At 40.1% G+C, this 21296-nt stretch overlaps 3 protein-coding genes across 3 annotated transcripts in view; 1 reads left to right on the plus strand and 2 right to left on the minus strand.

The window, feature by feature from the left end:
- tjp1b (tight junction protein 1b) overlaps positions 1-2586 on the plus strand; it is a 101207-nt gene extending 98621 nt beyond the window's left edge. The window contains 1 exon segment of the mRNA XM_043227762.1: positions 658-2586. Coding sequence (XP_043083697.1) covers positions 658-752 — 95 coding nt within the window. The 3' untranslated portion in view covers positions 753-2586.
- A 102-nt stretch (positions 2587-2688) lies between these two features.
- zgc:101540 (hsFATP2a_ACSVL_like domain-containing protein) lies at positions 2689-12885 on the minus strand. The gene is made up of 10 exons (XM_043227763.1): positions 12025-12885; positions 7296-7508; positions 6985-7143; positions 6773-6897; positions 5548-5742; positions 5377-5467; positions 4977-5175; positions 4806-4903; positions 3593-3723; positions 2689-3513 (listed from the first exon to the last, which is right to left on the minus strand). The coding sequence occupies exons 1-10, from the start codon at positions 12497-12499 to the stop codon at positions 3337-3339; spliced, it is 1863 nt and encodes a 620-aa protein (XP_043083698.1). The 5' UTR covers positions 12500-12885; the 3' UTR covers positions 2689-3336.
- Positions 12886-13549: 664 nt separating this feature from the next.
- Positions 13550-19370, minus strand: slc27a2b (solute carrier family 27 member 2b). The gene is made up of 10 exons (XM_043227764.1): positions 18754-19370; positions 17481-17690; positions 17237-17395; positions 16702-16826; positions 16168-16362; positions 15999-16089; positions 15698-15896; positions 14911-15008; positions 14065-14195; positions 13550-13959 (listed from the first exon to the last, which is right to left on the minus strand). Exons 1-10 carry the CDS (start codon positions 19217-19219, stop codon positions 13783-13785), a joined length of 1851 nt encoding a protein of 616 aa, XP_043083699.1. The 5' UTR covers positions 19220-19370; the 3' UTR covers positions 13550-13782.
- Positions 19371-21296: the final 1926 nt, after the last annotated feature.

The following is a 21296-nucleotide window of genomic DNA, read 5'->3' on the forward strand; positions in this document are numbered from 1 at the left end:
TGTGTGTGTGTGTGTGTGTGTGTGTGTGAACAGAACTGGATTAGGTGCTCTAAAGCGGAGCGACTGAATTTGCACGAGCCCCATTCACACCGCATCTAGAGTCAGGGAATCAAAACCATGTTTATTTTAATAGCAAAGATGAGTCTCTTAAATTCGGAGTCACTCCTGATCTTATGATGGTTGACATGGTGATAATGTGGCGTCTTGTGTTTGTAAATGACACATGCTGTTGATTTTAAAGAAACTCTTTCCAGGAGCAAATATATTTGTCACAGCCCTAATTAATCAAACAGCGTGTACAGAACGGCATTGAGCATCCAGAAAATTGTGAATTTAGTATGGACTGCGCGATTACTTTAATTTACAGTGAATAAAAGTTTTTCAAATTTTGATGATATTATATTACATATTTTATTATACTGTGGTAACAAAAGATCCCATTAGTTAATGGTAGTTATTACAGTATTCTTTTTTTGTTGAAGGTAATAAAAATCTAACTGTTCATGTTGGACCCGGAGAAGTAAATAGTATTAACAGATTTGATTGTAATGACACATATATTCAAAAATTGACATCCCCCCCTCCCCACAATTCGTGATCAGATTTTTGTCTAAAAGCATATTCTTCATGATGTTCCTCCTGTTGATATGTCCACAGGTGACCCCAAATGCTGGCAAAACAAGTGTCTACCAGGAGACCCCAATTACCTGGTGGGCGCCAACTGTGTGTCCGTGCTGATCGACCACTTCTGAAGAGAGCAACAGCTGGTCTGTTACTGAACGCAGGCGCCTGGACCCTTCTCCAGTTCTTCTGCTCAGGAGGAGGCATTTGCACCACTTTATGAAGTATTAATTCTTCCCTCTTTTCTTTGATGGGCCGAAGCGTTGTTCCCCAAACAAAACAAAACAAAACAAAAAAAAACACCCCTTTGAGAACAGCACTGACGATGGCACAGTGCTACGGAGCGCTCCTTTTCCAATTCCCTTAGTTTGGTTTTGCCTTTTACTTTACCTTTTGGTGCTTGAAGACTTGCAAAAAATTAATGAATAAATACATTACTGAAATCGAACTGCTAACGGAATGCATGACCTGTGCCACAGACAGTCGGAAAAAGTTCTCCCATTTTTGACATTTAGCAGCGTCGTTTTTTCCGAATAATTAGAAGTCTGGAACGGAAACCGGGGTGGGTGGGTGGGAAGAAAAAAAAATGAAGTAGTTTTACGTAAAACAAGTGAATCCTACCAATGTGCTCCCAAACAGAAAAGTCCATGTACGTAGAGCTTTTTTGTTTGCGAGGTCATGTATTACTCGTGGAACGCTGTAACGGATTCCCGCGGCTCTGGAAAGCATGTTGGTTTGTAGAGAATGAAGAACTATTGAACTTTTCGAAGTGAAGAACTGCTCACTGAAGGAATGTGACTGTTGCACTCATCTGCTCATGGACTTCCCTCTGGCTAAAAATGAAAAAACACACACACAAAAAAAACAAAAACAAAAAAAATGGGCTCTTTTTCCTCTCTCTCGTTTTGAAGCGATCTTTTCTAGCGATGTTTTACCGTAGATAAACATTGACTGTGGTTTTCCGAAACTCCTGCTGTCTAGAGATCTATGCATGTGCTATGACTCAGGTCCAAACGCCTGCTACTAAGTTGAGTACACAAACCTACCCATCATACACTGCAAGCAGTGATGCCTTATCTGCATTTTTTTCTTTTTGTTTTTTTTTTTTTTTTTTTTTTTGTTGGTTACTTTGACCCGAAAGACTAGCAAACGTCGAATTTCTGTTACAGAGGGAAGGACACGAAACTCTCCCACCGTACCGAAGCGGGATATTTAGCACACAAATAATGAACAGGTCTGCTTTTTCACTGCTATGCATATGAAGTCAAAGAATATACAAGAACACTAGGATATGTTTCAATTACAGCTGTATATATTGTGCTAGCATATGGCCTTGGTTCGCTGTAAATGACCTTTTGTACATCTTTGTTATTTTGTATAAAAACGTAACATGGAAAAAAAAATTTCGTAAAAAAAAAAAAAAAAAAAAAAAGAGGAAAAACTATAACATTGGTAATGTTTGTATTCCGGTTATACTTCTGAGCCTTGGAATTTACCTTAGCAGTACGGAGGATAAAAAAAAAATATATAAAAAAATTACGTAATAAATGCAACGAAAAAGGACGTTATCTTTTATACCAACAGCATATATACAAAACACTACGTAATGGCATTTTTAACAGTTACAGAAACATTTTTATTATTTACAAACTAGAAAAGTGCTCGGTTTAAATAATTTAAGGACTCTGTACTTCAGAAGGGTCCGCGTTGGTGGTTGGACCCCGACTTTATTTGTGATACTGGATGCTGTATTGTGTGCCCTGAAATGTATTTTTGTACTAATAGACAGTTTATTAAGGCACATCAGTACGACTTTGTTTTGATATGACGACGCAGCTTCATCCCGGGTTTAGTTTCTTTACTTTTGTGTGGCCACATTCTTTTTATTTTCCTCTTCGTTTCTTTGCAGCGCATTTCTAAGTATACGACTGTATTAATAAATAAATTCATTTTTAAAGTTAAAAACCGATTTGGCTTTCACTACGTCTCGCTATCTCACGATTGCGAAACGACGATGTCGATGACCCCCCCCGGCGTTGGGAACAGAAAGAAATCGGTTCACTCGGGTTTGTGGAAATTGTTTATTTTCGAGCTCAGAGGTTGACGGGAAGGGAGGTCATGGATTTTTACCCTTTCACCTACTTAAAACACACTGCAGCTGATTAGTCAAACTCTTGAGCGGCTGACACGAGGCCATTGAGAAAACCGGCGACAGACTTTCTCGAAAGCCGTTGTGTCAGCAGGATGAATTTTCAACCCGTGAAGTAGTGACTCTCAACTGGTTTGTGGCAAGTGCTGAATTACAGCCGCAATTACTGGGCGACCTTTGCGCCGAAACACCATAGCGTTTGATTGGCCGCAGCCGTCGAGGTTAGCTAAACGCTCTACAGGAAGCCTGTTTTGCTACATTAGTCACAGTTTAGAATCTGTATTTCACATTTAATGCAAGCCAGTTGAGAGTTAAAGTTTGCTATTATATAAAGAGTCTTATTAGAGTCTATTAAACTGCGCTGATTATAAAAGAACATTATTAAGAGGTTAAGCAATAAGGCACACGTTTATGCATTTCAAGTACTAATGTGAAACGGTTGACAGTACTGGTCTGTAGAGGTTAAAATCATTCGCTGTAATCACTTGTTTTCCCTGAGATTAGTGGATATTAACTACTGGTTAGTAGATTTCAAAAGTTGCACCGTTAGCTTATCCTATGGGTTTTTACAGTTTAATTTCCTGCGACATGATCGACTTGTGAATTTCCTGAGAGAGCGGAATGTATTTCTTTTGCGTCAGGTCCAGGAAGTAGAGAGGGTCTCGTATTAAAGTGGGGTCGAAGCCCTCCTCCACCAGCTTGACTTTCTTCATCTTGAAGGTTCCCGTGACTTCCAAGGAATTCTGAAATAAAACATTCGTTGGAGATGAGTTTCAGGGAGAGGGTTCGTCGGGGAGGTACGCGGGAGGTAAGGCATCGAACCTGAATTCGGATGAAGCGAGGTCTGGCGTACACGGGAAGATAGTTCGCCAAAACGCTGCACGTGTTAACGCAGTCAAAGTCTCTGCCTTCATTCAGTTTTACAGCTGCCATACCAATCCTGCCTTCATGACCTGAACATAAAGAGTGGATGCGTATTTCAGTCAATTATTCTGCTGTTGCAAACCTGTGTGCATTTCTTTGACCACGAAATAAGATATTTTGAAGAATGTTGGTAAGCAAAAAGTTGATTTCTGATGACCTTCATAGTATTTTGTTGTACAATGGAAACCGAAAGCATTTGTCTACCCAGCATTCGTCAAAATATCTTAATTTTCAGCAGCTTGTAAATGCTTTTAACAACCTGATGCTGAGTGGACTAGCTTTTCAATTTTTTTATCAGAGCAGTTAAATTAATCAAAGTATTATAGCAAAACTTTGGTTGGTCCATTTTATTGTTAACATTTCCATATTTGCAAGTAATTGACCTGATTTTAAATTTCAGTACCAATGTTGATACTTTTGACAAATTTTTAGCAATTGGAATATTACCTGCTGATTCAAAAGCATTTTTTTTTTGACAAATGAGCCGACAAAATTCTATCAACCAAAAATCATTAATGATTTTTGGTTGATTTGTAATAGAATTTGGTTGATTTGTCAAAAAAAAAAAAAACCTGGTTTTGAATCAGCAGGTAATATTCCAATTGCTAAAAATTTGTATCAACATTGGTACTGAAATTTAAAGAATGCATTCTTTGTCCATTATTTCACACACTCAACAGATCATCTGTCAGTGATTGGTTATAATGATCAGGCTGAAGTATCCACTGACAGGTATCCGTTCTTTGTAGCCAATTAGACACATCTGTTGAGTGCATGCACAACATGGCCAATCAGAGGTGTCTAACAAATGAGAAATGCTGGTATTGTCACACTTAAAACATTTACAATCTAGACAGCACTACAATTGGACAGCCTCCCTGTAGCTCAAACACTAGATCATGGCACTACTGTAGCACCACCAAGGTCATGAGCTTAATTCCCCAGGAAATCAACAACATGAATGCAATTTAAGTTACTCTGGATCTGCCAGATGCATAAATGTAATGACCTTGCTTCCATGAACAAAACTACGGAGAACACTAGACCTTCAAGAACCAAATTAAGTATCCATTCAGTTCCCAACCCTTTAAATTTCTAATTTAAAACCTACCTTCGACTTTGACTCCGTACACATTGGCCTCCTCGATGCAGTCCACCATCGTCAGAATATCTGCTACCTCAGTTGTAGCCACATTTTCTCCTTTCCACCTGCAAAAATATAAAAACGCTCACGCGATGCTTGAAATTCTTAAGTGCTCGAAACCCCCTTCAGCTTCCTTACCTGAACGTGTCTCCAACTCGGTCATGAAAGTAGACGAATTTATCCCTGTCGATCCTCAGCAGATCTCCACTGTTGAAATACAAGTCTCCTTTCACAAACACATCACTGAGTCTCTTCTTCTCGGTCTGCTGCTTGTTCCCAGCGTAGCCGACGAAGGGGGTGTGTTTGGTGATTTTCCCGACCAGAAGGCCCACCTCGTCTACAAAACATTTAGTATCAAAGATTGCGGGGCTAAAGCTGCACATGTAAGATGTTCAGGATTAAACATTAACATTTTTTACGACGGCGCTCTGCTCAAAAGATCAACGTTAAGTCTTACAACCTTCAAATACTAGCCTAAACAAACACCTAGCACTATCTTTACAGACGCCACATAACTATAAAAACTACAAAGCTTTACCTTTTCCAGCTGGGATACACAGACCCTCGGCGTTCCTCACGGGCTCTTCTTTATCAATGTCAAACTTGATGATGGAAAAGGGGAAAAACACCTGTGTAGTGTAAAGGAAATTTAGCTGACTCTGCACACAGATGCTTCTCTCAATGCTAAGAAATGTGTATCGTCGCTAACCTTGCTGAGAATATTGATACGACCGACCACTCCAACTTTATCGGTGTAGTTGATGAAGCCCACATTTCCCTCCGTGGCTGCATAGAGCTCCCGGACATAAATGCGTCCGAAACGGTTCAAGAACTCCTTCCAGACATCTGCTCGTACTCCATTTCCAATGGCAATTCTCACTTTGTGGTCTCGGTCACTGTCTTTCTGCATCATGAAGTGGACAAACATCCTAGTTTGTGTTTCTATCTTTGCACTGGTTTAAATTATTTGCAGATAAATTTAAGGCACAGTAACCTAGTGAGCTGCCTCATAAGGGAATATGAAACCTCACATACATCAGGTCACACTAGAAGTTCTCAAACAGTATGGGCTATCAACACCAAGGTTATGAGTTCGATTCCCAGGGAATGCATGAACAGATCAATGCACTACAAATTTTACATGCAAAGTAAGTCATTTGAATGCAAAAAAAGTGCCAGCTAAATGTGTGAATCAATCGAGTCCCTTTCAAGAAAGTCTGTTCACTCAGCGGTAAAACCTATTTTTCCTGTCTAAATGAATAGGGGGATCCTTGAAATGCTTGCTGAACAAATAAAGCACATTTTTGAAATCAGCAACAAAATCTGAAATCAATCAGTGATTGGCTTGTTCATTTAGATGGCAGGGCATATATTCCTTTGTCATTTCTCATATTCAAAAGTGAACTCTCTTTGTATATTTATTGTCTTTGGTTTCGTGTTAGCATGTTGCTAAGCTAACCGGCGCTATATAACTCACCACTGTTCTGCAAACTTTCACTGGTTAAACGGGAATTCACACGAGCTGCAGTTTAGTAAATTTGACTTTTCAGTATTGAATTAAATATTTATAATCAATTTTCCTGAAATTTTCCTTTATTTTTGCAGTCCATCTTAAATGACTGGAAATTTATAATTGTTAGCATGTTGCTAAGCTAACAACTAACACGCCTAAATATAAATACTGAATGAAATTGACAAATTAAAATTTTAAAAAAGATTTTTGGTTGCAATGCATTGTTTGAGGACTATAGACAAAAAAGCTGAAATTTTGGTAATAATGCTGCAGCTTTAAAATACTAATAATAATTGTGCTCCCTACAGTCTTCGTAGGTCTAGGCAGCTCACTAGGTTTTAAAAGAGCTAATGATAGTTCGAGCCACTAAAAACAAACTATAAATACAAATATATCTCTTATAAAATGCATGCTCTTTTACCTTTGGCGTATTGCAGAGGTAGCGCAATGTTTCTCCAATGTACTGCATCACGGTTATGTTGTACTTTCTGCAGTCATCCCAGAACTGAGAAGCGGAAAACTTCCTCCGCAGAACCACGGTGTTACCTGGAGAAAATATGTGCGCAGCGCTATATATACACACAACCACGAGACAAGAAATATAAAACCAGCGCATAATACAATCCATTAAACCTCTTTCAATGGATCCGACAAGTCCGATGAGGAATCCAGCACTGTGATACAGAGGCAGATTGATGTAGAAAACGTCTTCAGACGTCACTCCACAAACACCCTGGATGAACGATGAAGCCCAGACCCTCTCATGGGTCACATACGCTGCTTTAGGAAGACCTCCATGGACAGAAATACCAATGTTATTTAAGGATCCATATTATATATATATATATATATATATACACACAGCAGTATCGGCCTGCTTTGATATGCTATTGAATACAACAATAAATATTACAGAATCCACTACACGTAGCCTTGTCAGATACCTGTAGTGCCGGACGTGTAGATATACAGTGCTGTAGTCCTGATATGGATGTTGGACCTGAGAGACGGGGACAGAGGCTTATCTGAAGCTTTGGCGATGGCTTGACTGATACACTGAATGCCGTCTGTAGTGCAGGTCTCATCTGACAGGAGGTACACGGTTATCCCCTTCTCTTTCAGGGCCGGCAAGATCTCTTCAACGGCGTCACGGAGCTCTGCAAGAGAAACACTTCACTGCAAAACTACGGTTACTGACGTACATGTATCACAAGATTTCAGAGGGTTCAAATTTAGCAGATTTTCAGTAGTTAGCATTAACGAATGCGGTTTGTAATATCGTGTCAAGTCTTCCAGATATTGGTTCCCAAAGAAACAGTTTTTTATATGCACAGCATGTGCTTGAGTTCTCTAGGCCAGTGCTTCTCAAACTTTTGTCTTATGTTTCCCTTAAACCCATAAGCGAGACTCCAGCTGCTTCATTAATGTGCTATTTTTTTTTTAATATTATCCAAAGTGTATCCAAGTATTTTCAGCTTGACAGGGGGATATTTCATAAGAACATGCTAGACTACTGTATAACTACAAGAATACCAAAGTGCTGTAAATGGTAAACAATTTGGGCTGCTTTTTGTGATTCTGCTAAATTTATTAATAAAGTATTATTAAAAGTGATTACTTTAAAAAGATTACCAGTTTGCAACATCAATTATTTTTGCGAAGTTGCAGAACTGCCTAAATGTTTCAGTTCTGCCTTCTGATTGGTCAATACAGATTTCAAATTCATAAATTCTGTTTTATATGGTTAAGAAAGCAAAGTAGGGGGCAGAAAATACAACATTTACAACAGTTACGCTAAACACCTCGTCATATCACATATCATGTGCAGGAACTGTATCTTATAGAGCAAGGATTTATCAATCAATCAATTTACTAAATAACATGCCTTTTTATCATCACATTTTTTATATGAAATATAAAGTTAGTGCACTGTACCTAACAACATCCTTTAGTTGACTATTTGAGCAATACGTCACAGCCTCTTCGACTATCCTGCGCAAGTAATCTTATAAGATTCTAAAAGTCTTCATTTCTGTTTTTATATATTTAAGAAAGCCATGTAGGGTGTAGGAAAACCCCCTACACTGAAATTTTCAGTTCCTTCTAAACTATGAATATGACATTTTTTTGGCATGAAAATCAATAATTAATGGACATAAAGAGGTGCATAGTCTGCTTAGACCTGCACCACGGACAGGCGCCGCTTTTCTCCAAGGTCGCCCCCATGTCTCGCTTCCGTAATTGCAGTATGATAATGATGTCCTGTCCACCGCGGACTCTGATTCAGAAGCACACCTCCTCATCATGTTGTTGGACATCGTTACTCGCACAGTGGACAACCTGGGGCTGGATTGGTAAGCGGACGTGTACAAAAACCAATCCCAATCCAAGCTGGACAGCGGTTTTCCAAACCAGTCATGCCAGCCCTTTCCCCTTCTTCCCGAATCTCCACCAGGAGGTTTCTAGGTCCTAGAAGCCACCCTTTTCAGCGTGCATTACTAATGCCACATCTGTGGATTTCAGAGGTCTGAAAGGAACTGAGACTGCCCCGATATCCAAAGATGGACTCTTTGGTGAGTCGATTTAATCCCTTGCCAAAGGATATCCTTTTTGGGGATAGGTCTGGACTCCTGCATGATGACGGCACATGTACAGAACACGGACACAGGAGCAACAGAGTTGGCACATAAAATGATTGGAGCGATAAGTTCTCCAATATTTTTTAAAGCACCTGAGCATCTGTCATGTGCTGGTCAGGACCCATGAAGTTGTCGTTCAATGAGGATTCCTAACCGGTCATGCGCCAGCTCAGTGCCAGCCCTCTCCCCTTCTTCCCAAATCTCCACCAGGAGGTTTCTAGGTCCTGGAAGACACCCTTTTCGGCGTGCATTAATAATGCCACAGCTGTGGAGGTCGTAAAGGAACTGAGACTGTCCCAATATCCAAAGATGAACTTTTTGATGAGTCGGTCACTGCTGTGGTAGACAAATTTCAGGCAGCGAAACAGCAGTCTGTTGCTTTTTGCCAACTCGTCCAACGTAGGCCAAGGAAGGCCTCTCCAAACGCTGATGATTTGTTTGTGCTTGTTTTTGTTACAGCACCAACGGGGCGCCCCACGTGAGGAGCTGTCAGGCTCACAAGGACCAGTTCAAGGGGCTTGTGAAAACAGCCCATTTATGACGGCCTCCGAAGCTGCCGTTTCCTCAGTGACAGTGAGGGCCGATATACATCAAGTTGGAATAGATCCTGCCAAAACTTTGCTTCAGGATCCTGTACAACTAAATCCTAGGGTTTTTACAGCTGATATTTTGTTGTGCCCAAAAAAGATGGCAGATTAGGCCCAATATTTATGCTGTTTGAATCTTGCACTCCATCTCATCTATTCTGTCTCAGATCCGATCGGGTGAATGGTTTTTGACAATCGATCTGAAGGATGCATATTTTCACATTCAGATCATCAAGAGACACAGGAAGTTCCTCAGGTTCACTTTAGTTTCAATTCTATGTTCTTCCCTTTGGATTAGCCCTGGCTCCATAAACATGCATGGACACCGTACTGGCCTCGTTGAGGCAGTACGGTGTTTGTGTGCTGAATTATTTGGACAATTGTCTAGTGTTAGTCCAATCACAGACTGAGGCACGCTCTCACCACGACTTTATGCTAAATCACTTAAAAAGCCTGGGCCTGCAAATCCCCAAAAGAGCGATTTAACCCCCTTGCCAAAAGGATATCATTTTTGGGGATAGATCTGGACTCCTGCGTGATGACGGCACATGTATGGAACATGGACACAGGAGCAACAGAGTTGGCACATAAACTGCTTGGAGCTCTCCAGCATTTTTTAAAGCAACTGAGCAGCTGTCATGTGCTCATCAGGACACATGAAGTTGTTGTACAATGAGGATTGCAATCTGGCGAGGAATGTCCATCTGTGGGCTCAAACCAGGTTTCTTTCAATCAGGGAGGTTCACATTCTAGGTCACCTGAACGTGGGGACAGAGCTTGGAAGACGGGGAATGGAGATTACACCCCTAATTGGAGAGCCTCATATGGATCTGTTTGCACCAAGCATGATTACCCATTGCCTACTCCCCGCCTCCTCCGTCACCCCTGGGCTTGGACGCTCTGACCTACCAATGGCCCAGAGTCAACCTGTATGCTTTTCTTCTAATTCGACTAATCTCGACAGTGCTGTCCAGAGTATGTTTGGACAGAATGGAAAGGCTACTGCTAGTGGCTCTGTGGTGGCCCACCCAGCTGTGGTTTGCAGTACTTACCAGTCTGTTAGCAGGCTCTCCATGGAAGATTCACCTCAGGCAGGAAATGCCGTCACAAGATCGGGTATGATCTGGCACCCATGGCTGGACTTATGGGTGTGGCCACTGAGCGGAGTAAGTTCCGGTCTCTCAGCCGAGACTATTGTGACTATCATTAATTCTGAAGCACCTTCCGTAAGACATTTATATGTTTTCAAGCGGAAGTTGTCCAATGTGAGTTGGACCCAGTTTACTGCCCTGTTGGTTCAGTGCTGGAGCTTCTCCAAAGCCGTTTCACGGAAGGAGTGACACCGGCCACTCTCAAAGTATACGTGGCAGGCATATCTGCGAGTCACGCGTACATAGACAGCATTCCAGTGGTTTCTCGATTCGTGCAAGGCTCACAGTGACCGAGACCTTTTCGCCCCGCACAATGCCATCCTGGGATCTGTCTGTTGTATTGGACGGACTGTTGGGACACCCGTTCGATCCCATTGAAACGGTGCCTGAAAAAGTCCTTTTAGTAGACTTATCCTCCCTTAAAATAGCAGGGGATTTGCAAGTGCTTTCTATCTGACCTTCACGTATAGATTTTGCGCAAGGATTGGTAAATGTTTCGCTCCAGCCAAGGCCTGAGTACGTACCAAAGGTATAGGGCTTCAGACATTCGTCAAACCAGTGGGTGTTCCCATAGCCGATTACGTCATCATAGCATCTCTATTCGGGGAACCGTGGGTACACACGGTACATAACCAAGATTTTTGCAACCTCCTCTTGCCTTATGCGTAAGCACCTAGCTTTGAATTGTAAATGAGCATAATCTCAATACGGTCGGCCATGCTGGTTTGTTTACATCTAGCTACCACAATTCATTGGGCTCAGGCAGTTTGGCGTGACTTGCCTGCAATGCTACGAGTCGTGACTTATGGGCTCAAAAACCCTTAATGAATTAAATATTATAACAATTGTATAGTTTAACCCATATATATATATATATATATATATATATATATATATATATATATATATATATATATATATATATATACATATACACACACACACACACACACATACACGGGTTATAGTAACATGTAAGAAATATTATAGCTGAAACACTGCCAAATGTCCATAATTAGTATGCAGTACCCAAAAATATTGTGACAATATTTGTAACATAATGCAACATCTGCATTATTGCACAAGCAACTATTTTTGACAGTTCTAAGCTTTTTTTAAAAATCATTTTGAAACACGTCACACTTCAGTTTCTCGCGTTTAAGAAAGCCAAGCCTTTAGAAAATGGCTGGGAATGAGCGCAAAGGCCTCACAACATGACATTCCGACGCTACAGTATCCCCCACATCCTCGAACAGCGTCTAGCCTCTCTCTAGTGACGGTGCGTGTGAATCTCACCGGCAGCTGCTATGAGCACGTTCGCGCCGCAGCAGGAGAAGCAGTGAAGGAGTGATTTGGCTCTGATATTGAAGTTCAGGAGTGCTGCGATACAGCCGAGCTTAGCCAGGCCGAGCCAGGTCCACACGAAACGGGGCTCGTTCCCCAGGAAAAGCGCGACCGTGTCCCCTTCTTTGAGCCCAGCCTCCGAGCGCAGCGCATTTGCTACTTTGTTGCTCTCCTTCTCCACCTCCTCGTAAGAGTAAGACTTCCCCTCGAAATGAATAAACGCTTTTCGCGGGTGCTTCTTCGCCGCGTCCGCAAAGCAGTCCACGATGCTGTAGAAGGGAGTTTTCCTTTTGTATACGTTTAGTCGGATGCCGCATCCAAGAGCCCTGTACATATACACGCAGTCCTGGAAAAAGTATGGGAAGAAAGTTTTCAGCAGCGCGGGGAGCAGAGCCAAGCCTGCGAGGAGAGTGATCCACACGTACATGTTTACCGGAGACTGGACAGCACTAGGGCTTTGAGATTAACTATATGCCATAGCCTGACACCGCTTTCACTGTCTTAAAATTCACGGGAAACATTCTCGAAATGCAAGTTCAGCCCTTTTGGGGCTCCAGAAAGAGATTATATCATTCTGATCCACCCCCGACTAGAGTCTCATCGGGATGCCAGATCCTTCGTCAAATCGGTTCCAAATGATTTTTAATGAGAAACCAATACATTTTACATAATTAACTGTGGTTTGTGGTTGTTGGTAATGACCCTTTTAAAGGAAACCGTGTCGAATGTTTTGCTGCAGACACTCTTTGCGACTTTTTATTTTTATTTTAAAAAAATCCTCTATATCAGGAATATTTTTATATCAGGTAAGAGTCTATTAGGATATATAAAGTTTTTTTGTAGTTTTTTTTTTTTTTTTTTTTACAAATTGCTTGTTGCAAGAATATTTTAATCTGACATCTGGTAAGTGTCTATTTTTTATTTTTATTTTGTAGGTTTTAGACTTTATTTGAACAAATATTGAGTAGCCTGTTGTATTATAATTTTCTAATTTAAACTCCCCAGTTTACGGAGGAAATCTTTGTTTTATAGAAACTGATATTCAGATTATTTGAATTTTAAAGAATGATTTAAACGTCTATGGCAAATTCATGGACTATTTCTTATGAATTCATGTATGCCTTGATCAAATACTCTCTAACCATTCATATTGAACAATAACATACTAATAATTGCATTTAAAATGTAATTTTCACATTTAAAAATGTCACAGCATTCACTTTTTATATAACTATATTTTTTGAATACAATTTTCCACCTAAATTACAAATAACAACATTTAGTGCAAGAGTGTTTTAAACCACCAACATGGCAACCCTCATTCAATTCAGCCTTTGAGACATGAGCCAGTGGGATGGTTTCTGTGGGAGCCAGTCATCTTACAGCAAACTCTTACGAAACTATTTGTTCACTGCAGAATACAGGGAAACCATAGTATCAAATTCTTAGAGAGCCTCTTTTCAGATTGACAATGAAGACCTTTTAAAACTCGTTTATTATCTTTTTAAACAATCTCGTCATATAATAGCGTGCTACAAGATAAGCCTGTGGACTTTTGAAATATGCACAATGAGCAAAATACTTATTTGCACCAATAAATTTGTCATATTAAATGTAATAATTACGTTTCGTGTGCCAATTGTGATTTAATTAAGTCTGAGCGAATAAAAGATTCGTTTTTTTTCATTATAAATTCTAACATCCAGCTCTTCACAACCTGAAGTGACCGTCCAATATCGACTGATGCGTGTCACGTGTCAAAGGTCTGTAGCTTTTCACCGTCTCATCTAAAACAAACAGAGGGTCGGTGATTACAGCAGGGTTGAAGCCCTCCTCCACCAGCGTCCCTTTCAGCTGTTTGAAAGTGGAAGTCACAGCCAAACAGTCCTGCAATCAGAAACCCTTCGACTTATTTGAGAGACACGGAAGAGCACGTGAATACACTGACGCTGCAAAGAGATCATGTGATCAGAAAGGGCATTGTGAAGTTACCTGGATCCTTATAAAACGGGGTCTGGCATAAGAAGGGAGGTAAGAGGTCACGTGACTAAAAACGGCTTCGGGCTTAAAGCGATGGTCTTTCTTCAGCGTGATGGTAGCCATCCCTGTCTTTCCCTCATACCCTTCAAAGTTAATAAACGATGAGCAGTGTCACTAATGGGGATTGGTAGAAACATTAACTAGCGGTGTGAAGAGTTCACCCAAAAATTCAAACGTGCTAAATACGTACTCGCTCCAAGGCCATTCAAGATGTAAATGAGTTTTTAACGGATCCTCTGCAGTGAATGGGTGCCGTCAGAACGTGAGTCCAACGCTTGATAAAAATAATCCGGTTAACGTGTGATCGGTTTATCATGAAGAATTATATACCCTTGCATCTGGCCAAAATATGATAATCCATAACGTCTCCTCCGGTGAACAGGTTCGTTCTTTTACATTAAAACCCACTAACATTTAGACACGTTTAGAGCTGTTCTGAAGTTTTTACGTTTGTTAATAAAAGGTGCTTGATCTGTGCATATTTCTCTCCTGATTCAGATGAGAACCTCTTTCAGTGGAGAAAGCCGTATTCTTGATAGAGGCGTAATGGATTTGTTTGCTTCACAAGACGTGGGGACTTTTGTGATGGGTGTTTTTTTAACTCTCATTCTGACGGCACCCATTCACCGCAGAGGATCCGTTAGTGAGCAAGTTTACATCTAAACATATGCAAATACATTTATTCATCTGTTCTTACGCAGATTCAAACTCATCTAATGGTCTGAGGATAAGCACATTTTCAGCAAAATGGATATTTCTGCGTGAAATATTCCAAAAACGAGTGAAGTAGCATTAAACCTGGAACTGTAACGCCGTATACATTTGCTTCCTTCACACCCGCTGCCATGGTCAAGAGGTCTGACACTTCATTTGTGGAAACGTTCTCCCCTTTCCACCTGAGATGAAGAAGACGATAGTTATTTCAATCTAATATTAAAGCTGTAACTTGTTTAAAAGTAGAACAAAATTCTGATACTTCCATTTTTCTTTTTTGTTTACATTTTAAACATTAGAAGAACATGTTCACTAAATCTTTGTGTGAATACAAGATATAGTGAAGGCTAACATCCTTATTGTATTCATTCAGTGACTGGAGCATAGGAAACTTATCCAAGATGGAAACGACTTCTCGTCAGTATTATTGAGCAAATTATAGACGTTTTAATGCCTAGCTCTGTTGAACTATTAAAGATGAGTCAATTCCCTTTGATTAAATCAATTTCAACCCTGAAAAATGAACAACTGATTCTTGCAATCGATTCTTGATTCCCAATGCCTTAAAGAAATAGTTCGCCCAAAATGAAAGTCCTGTCAACATTTACTCAAGTAGTTGTGTGAATTTCTTTGTTCTGCTGAACAAAAAGGAACATATTTTGGAGAAAGCTTGCCACCAGGCTGTTTTGGGTCACCATCGACGAAAAAAAATAGAAAAAAAGTCAATGGTGACCCAAAACGTCCTGGTTACAAACTTTGTACAAATGATGACAGGGTTTTTATTTTTGGGTGAACTATTCATTTAAAACTAATTATTTTTGGAATTGATTCTTAGCCCTATAGAACAACAATTTTAATGGCATTTTTTCACCTAAAAGTGTCGCCCACCCGATCCTGGAAGTAGATGAAGTTTTCGTGGTCTATCCTGAACAGATCTCCAGTGTTGACGTAAACATCTCCCTTCTCAAACACATTGTAGAGTTTCTTCTTCTCTGTCTGTTTGGGATCCCTGGCATATCCAGCGAATTGGACTTTCTGGGTAATCTTTGATACCAGTAGGCCGGTTTCACCTGTATTTCAGTCAAAGACGCGTTAATGACAAATTCGTTAAAGTAAAAACACAACATCTGTGCCGTGTGACTGATCATGTGACGAATAAACATTTTACTTGCCTTTAGCTACTTCTATACAAAATCCTTCTGCGTTCCTCACAGGTTCCTCTCGTTCTTGGTCGAACTTCACCAAGGCATATGGTAAGATTGTCTGAAACAACATTGACGTGTTCATTTCTGTACTTCTGGTTTGTCTAATTTGATGAACTGCGTGTGAAAGAGTGTCTACCTTATGAAAAAGATTAATTCTACCGACAGCCCCGATTCTCCCAGCATAGTTCAAAAAGCCCAGGGTTCCCTCGGTCGAGCCGTAGAACTCTTTGATGGCAACATTTCCAAATCTGCTTATGAAGGTCCTCCACACCTCTGGCCTGATCCCGTTCCCGATGGCCATTCTGACGTTGTGTACTTGGTCGCTAACGCGCTTGTAAGGATGAGAGAACAAAGATGAGAAAACAGCTTATTGTGCAGAGCAAACAGAGCACTGCGGACAGTGGAGCGGAGACCGGAGGAAGACATAACTGAGCATTCATATACAGCAGAATGTGATGAAGAGGGTTATATAAGGAGGCATAACAAAAACAATAATTTTGCACGTCTCAAAACAATTAGCTGTGTGGAACATACTACTTCAGGTAGGTTGTCATAGTTACGATAGTATTAATGGCATCAAAATGTTTTAATTTAGCCCACACAACCATCCTTTGAGATAAAAAAATAGAAAGTTTGTGATGCCGTTTGGCTTCTTAATATGTTTAAATACCTTTGGCGTATTGCAGAGGTAGCGCATTGTTTCTCCAATATACTGTATCACAGTGACATTATATTTTCTGCAGTCATCCCAGAATTGAGAGGAAGAAAACTTATTCTTCAGGACAATAGTAGATCCTGAATACAAAAAAATGTATAAATAACAAAAAAAACATGAAAGCATGTGCACGTAAACACAAAAGTTATGCAAAACAAAACAAGCACATAAAAAAAGCATAAAATATCCATAAAAGCACATACAAAGAAGTTTTAAATTATAAAATAAAATAAATAAAAACTAAATCCAATATTAATAAAAACACATACACACACACACAAAGCTAAATTAAAAAACAAAATTCATAAAAGCACATACTCAAAAAAAAGAAAAGAAAAAGTACTACAACAACAACAACAACAACATTCATGAAAGCACATTCACAAAAAAATAAAAGCAAAAAAAAAAAAAAAAAAAAAAAAAAAAAACAAAACACAAAAACTAAAACATTTTGAATTACAAACACAAAATCAAAAGAACAAACTCACACCTCTTTCAATGGCACCTCCGAATCCTACGGCAAAGCCTGCGCTGTGATACAAGGGAAGGCAGATGTACACCACATCATCACACTTCACACCACAAAGGGAGAAAAAGCAGGACGTGGCCCACAGCCTCCGATGAGCGACCACTGCTGCCTTTGGGAGACCTGAGGGGACGCGCTCATGAACTTCACACACTCAACAGATCAGTCCTTTTCCTGACACAGGATTCAGTAATGAAGGTGGTCTTACCCGTGGTGCCTGACGTGTAGATGTACACCGCTGGGCTGCTGGGGGTGATGTTGCTCCTCAGCTCTGCAGGTAGCGGCTCATCCGAGGCCTGCGCTATCTTGTCTGTAAAGCTCTCCATTCCCTCGGTGGTCACATGCTCAGTCAGTATATAGACAGAGACGCCCTGCTCTCTCAGAGCCGGCAGCACCTCCTCAATGGCGTCCTGCAGTTCTACATCAGGGGTTTTAACATACGCAAGGGATATTCTTTATGACTACATGCGAGTTACACTATTTCAATGAGGCAAAGAGCGATGGGAAACTTTACATTACATTAAACTTCCATATGCTTTCGAGCAAAGCTGATTCATAAATTTGGGAGAGTTTCACGAGGAGTGGACCAAAGCTGGAGTCAAGTACTGACCGACATACTTTTAAACTTAACATTGCATAACTTGAACGTTTCTGTTTTGCAGATCCTTTTTTTTTTGATCCATCTTAGATACTGGACTCACTAAGCTCTAATCATCAAAATTAAAATTAAAAAAACGAAAATGCTTGACGTCTTTCTAAATGTTTTTACTATAGATTTAATGAATCTATAGAACATACGAAAGTCAGACGATACTGAGAAAATGTAGAATTTGAAAATAACTCACAATTTGAAAGAAAAAATGATTTGCCAGATGTTTCCTTGCGATTGTGAAACATGTCAATTGCAACATATAGACTATATTGCCAAAAGCATTGGGTCACCCCCCTCCTTCTAATAAACAGGTTTGACTGCTTTGGTAACATTCTAAGGAATTGTGTGCTTCTTATGTTATTGCAACATAGATTTGCAATATAGATGTAAAAAATGTGAATTTTTTAAATGCACAGCAAATTAAATGCGCGACACAGCGAAAATAGGCTTATGATTATTACAGTAATAAACAGGGAACGCAAAAACACGGTCACTGAGGTGTTACTCATCAGGTAACATCAAAGCGTCTTCTTTTCTTTTTAAGAAACATAAAAACACTTAAGAAAACATCACACAGCTTAAAACGAACATCAAAATATGCACAAGAATGTTTGCTCCTAAGAACTTTTTCCTTTTTAAATTGACTGCATTTATGGAGCCTCTAAACGGTTCATACAGGCTACTTCCACTTGTGTTACTAATAGTAATGTTGCTGAAACAGGGGACAAGGTCTTCTCAGACCCTGCGCAATAGCTTTACAGTGAATACAGTTACTACTTCAAACAATGATTGCATTTGACAAATAAAACTTTGAACTGAAAGGCATTACCTGCACCAGCTATGAGCACGTTGGCCCCAGAGCAGGCGAAGCAGTGCAGAAGCGATTTGGATCGGATGTTGTGATTGAGAAGGGCAGCAGCACATCCGATCTTGGCCAAAGCCAACCATATCCACAAGAACATGGGCTCATTTCCTAGAAGGAGCGCGACCGTGTCTCCCTCGTGAAGTCCTGCGTGCTTCAACAAACTCCTGGCGATTTTATTACTCCGTTTATCCGACTCCGCGTAAGAGTGCGTTTCATCCTGGAAGCGGATGAACGCTTTGTCGGGGTTCTTCTGAACCGAATCCGAGAATCGGTCCACCAAGGTGTAGAAGGGTTTGGCTTTGAAATATTTAGTCGTACGATACATATTTCTTGCTACCAGAAAGTTGTGCTTGACATCCGCGATAACGTAAGGATAACGCAACCTTAAGGCAAGTAAAATTAAAACGGCACTTACAACAAACCAAAACATCGTGAGATCCGATTCCTTTTCCGTAAAAACTACTTACTCGAGAACGCAATAACATTTATGTAGCTATAAAGTTGAGTTGTAGGCGGTGCTTCGTTTTGTGGGAATGGACGCAGATTGGAGCTGATAGTTATTTCACATCATGCACTTACAAATTCACACCCCAGCAGTGTCATGAAAGACCTTAAAGTACTTAACGTTCCACCTGCACTTAACAGTTACATTACAAATTAACGCAGTGATGTTTTTTTTATTAATACGTAATTAATTGCGTTTTATGCAATCGTGTTCAAAGGAATTTAATGAAATCTAAATGTACTTGATGTACTTTCTAAAGTAAATGATACAATGTGCACCAAACTGGCTAGTTCTTTTAGAATCTTCTTTTAGAAGAATTTCTCACATTTTAAACGAATGAAAGGTCTTTAAATTGTACGACCTGTTAATAGATTTAAAAAAAAAACTCTGTAGGAAAGGAAATGGGATTGCTAGACTCTGGAGCTCGATATAAAGCAGTATAAACTCCAGAAGTGTCGGTCAGGACACAAAGAATGAGGTTTCAAAGTGTTTTGAATATTAGTCGAAAAATGACAAAACATAGCATTAGTATAAAAATGTGCACCTATTCACAGCCGAATCAGTTATTAACCATTTCTAAATAACAGTCAAAGTTCTAAATATGCAGGTAATATGCAAGATATAACGTTTTTAGTTTGGTCATATGAAACGACTTTAGTGGTAAAGGAGTCCATATACAGGCAATGCAATTTACTGAATGACATCCACGATAAGGGGAATAATACTGGTTATTTTGTATGGCATAATCAAAGGTTAACAGATTTAAAATCAATTTAAACATTTAAACCTAATATTTAAATCGCTACATGTCCGGGAATGCCCAAAAGCACAAAGTTAAACAATGCTATCCAAACATACCCAAGGATACACATAAATCAATGAAAACTTACTTTAAGGTCATGTACTAACACCAACGCACATCCAAACTGCAGGCAGGAAGATACTTTTAGGCGAGCGAGGTGTTTCTGTAACAAGGAGTCATTTCAGCAAAGAATTCTCTCAGTTCTCTTTCACCGCCTATGAGGCTAGTTCCTTGGTCTGTTCACAGTTCTGCTGGGGTACCCCTTCGTACCATAAACCGCCTAAGAGCCATCAGGAAGTAATCAGAATTCATGCTACTGAGGAGGTCCAAGTGTACCGCTCTAGTGGTTAAACACTTGATGACCCCCCCAGTGTTTTTCTGTACTTCTTGCAATTTTAATCAGCATTGGCCCAATGCAGTCTACACCACATGAGAAAAAGGCAGGTTTATGGAGACAAAGACGAGCAGGAGACAAGTTGGCCGTCTTAGCCGACTTTGCTCTCCAGCGCTGACACTCAGAAAACCCAAAATTGGTGCCAGAGTTTGGCAAACACATGCTCAGCTCCTGGATGATGTGCGTCTAAGAGGGGGTGTAAGGTGGTTTCATCAATGTACTCAGTTCTCCTCAAATGAAGTCCTAATCTGATTAAATCACTACATTTGTCCAGTTCAGGAGCTAAGGTAAAAAGATACTTGGTTCTCTTTCTCTAAACATTAATTGGCGATAATCATCTGTTTCAGAATAGGAAGTAGAGGTAGGGTTTACCTGAAATTCTTTGGCAATGGCATCCAGGAGTTCTTGCCAAGTATTATAGTTCAAATTATTAGGGATAATGGATTGGGGTGGTACTGTTGTGGTGCCGCAGAAGGCAGACTTCCATAGCTCTTTGGGGTCATCGTTAGGGTTTATTCTTGGCATTACTGGCCAGTAGGAAGAATCTTTTCATCTCAGTAAGGATATCAAGTGAGGTCTCTGGTGAGGTCATCTACTGGATTGTTAGCAGAAGCCACAAAGCACCATAAACAATTCTCGTTAATTCCTGGCTTTCAGCAACTCTGTTGCAAACAAAAATTTTGTAGTATCAGGATTCAGATCTGACATCTGGGTAAGGACGGTGGAAGAGTCTGTCCATAATACTGTGGATTCTATTGGCAAGGTCAGTTCCTTCTGGAGCAATTTAGCTAACTGCATGGCCACAA

The sequence above is a fragment of the Puntigrus tetrazona genome, chromosome 25 (assembly GCF_018831695.1).
Source record: "Puntigrus tetrazona isolate hp1 chromosome 25, ASM1883169v1, whole genome shotgun sequence".
NCBI lineage: Eukaryota > Metazoa > Chordata > Actinopteri > Cypriniformes > Cyprinidae > Puntigrus > Puntigrus tetrazona.

Excerpts from the sequence above, each read along its gene's own strand:
- zgc:101540 (XM_043227763.1), bottom strand. The coding sequence starts at position 12,499 with ATGTACGTGTGGATCACTCTCCTCGCAGGCTTGGCTCTGCTCCCCGCG. Across the intron at positions 7,144-7,295 it reads CTACACGTCCGGCACTACAG|GTCTTCCTAAAGCAGCGTAT; the intron begins GTATCTGACAAG and ends CTGTCCATGGAG. Across the intron at positions 3,724-4,805 it reads GTACGGAGTCAAAGTCGAAG|GTCATGAAGGCAGGATTGGT; the intron begins GTAGGTTTTAAA and ends CTTTATGTTCAG.
- slc27a2b (XM_043227764.1), bottom strand. The coding sequence starts at position 19,219 with ATGTTTTGGTTTGTTGTAAGTGCCGTTTTAATTTTACTTGCCTTAAGG. Across the intron at positions 16,363-16,701 it reads ACCTCTGCAATACGCCAAAG|CGCGTTAGCGACCAAGTACA; the intron begins GTATTTAAACAT and ends CATCCTTACAAG. Across the intron at positions 13,960-14,064 it reads CCCGTTTTATAAGGATCCAG|GACTGTTTGGCTGTGACTTC; the intron begins GTAACTTCACAA and ends TTCTGATTGCAG.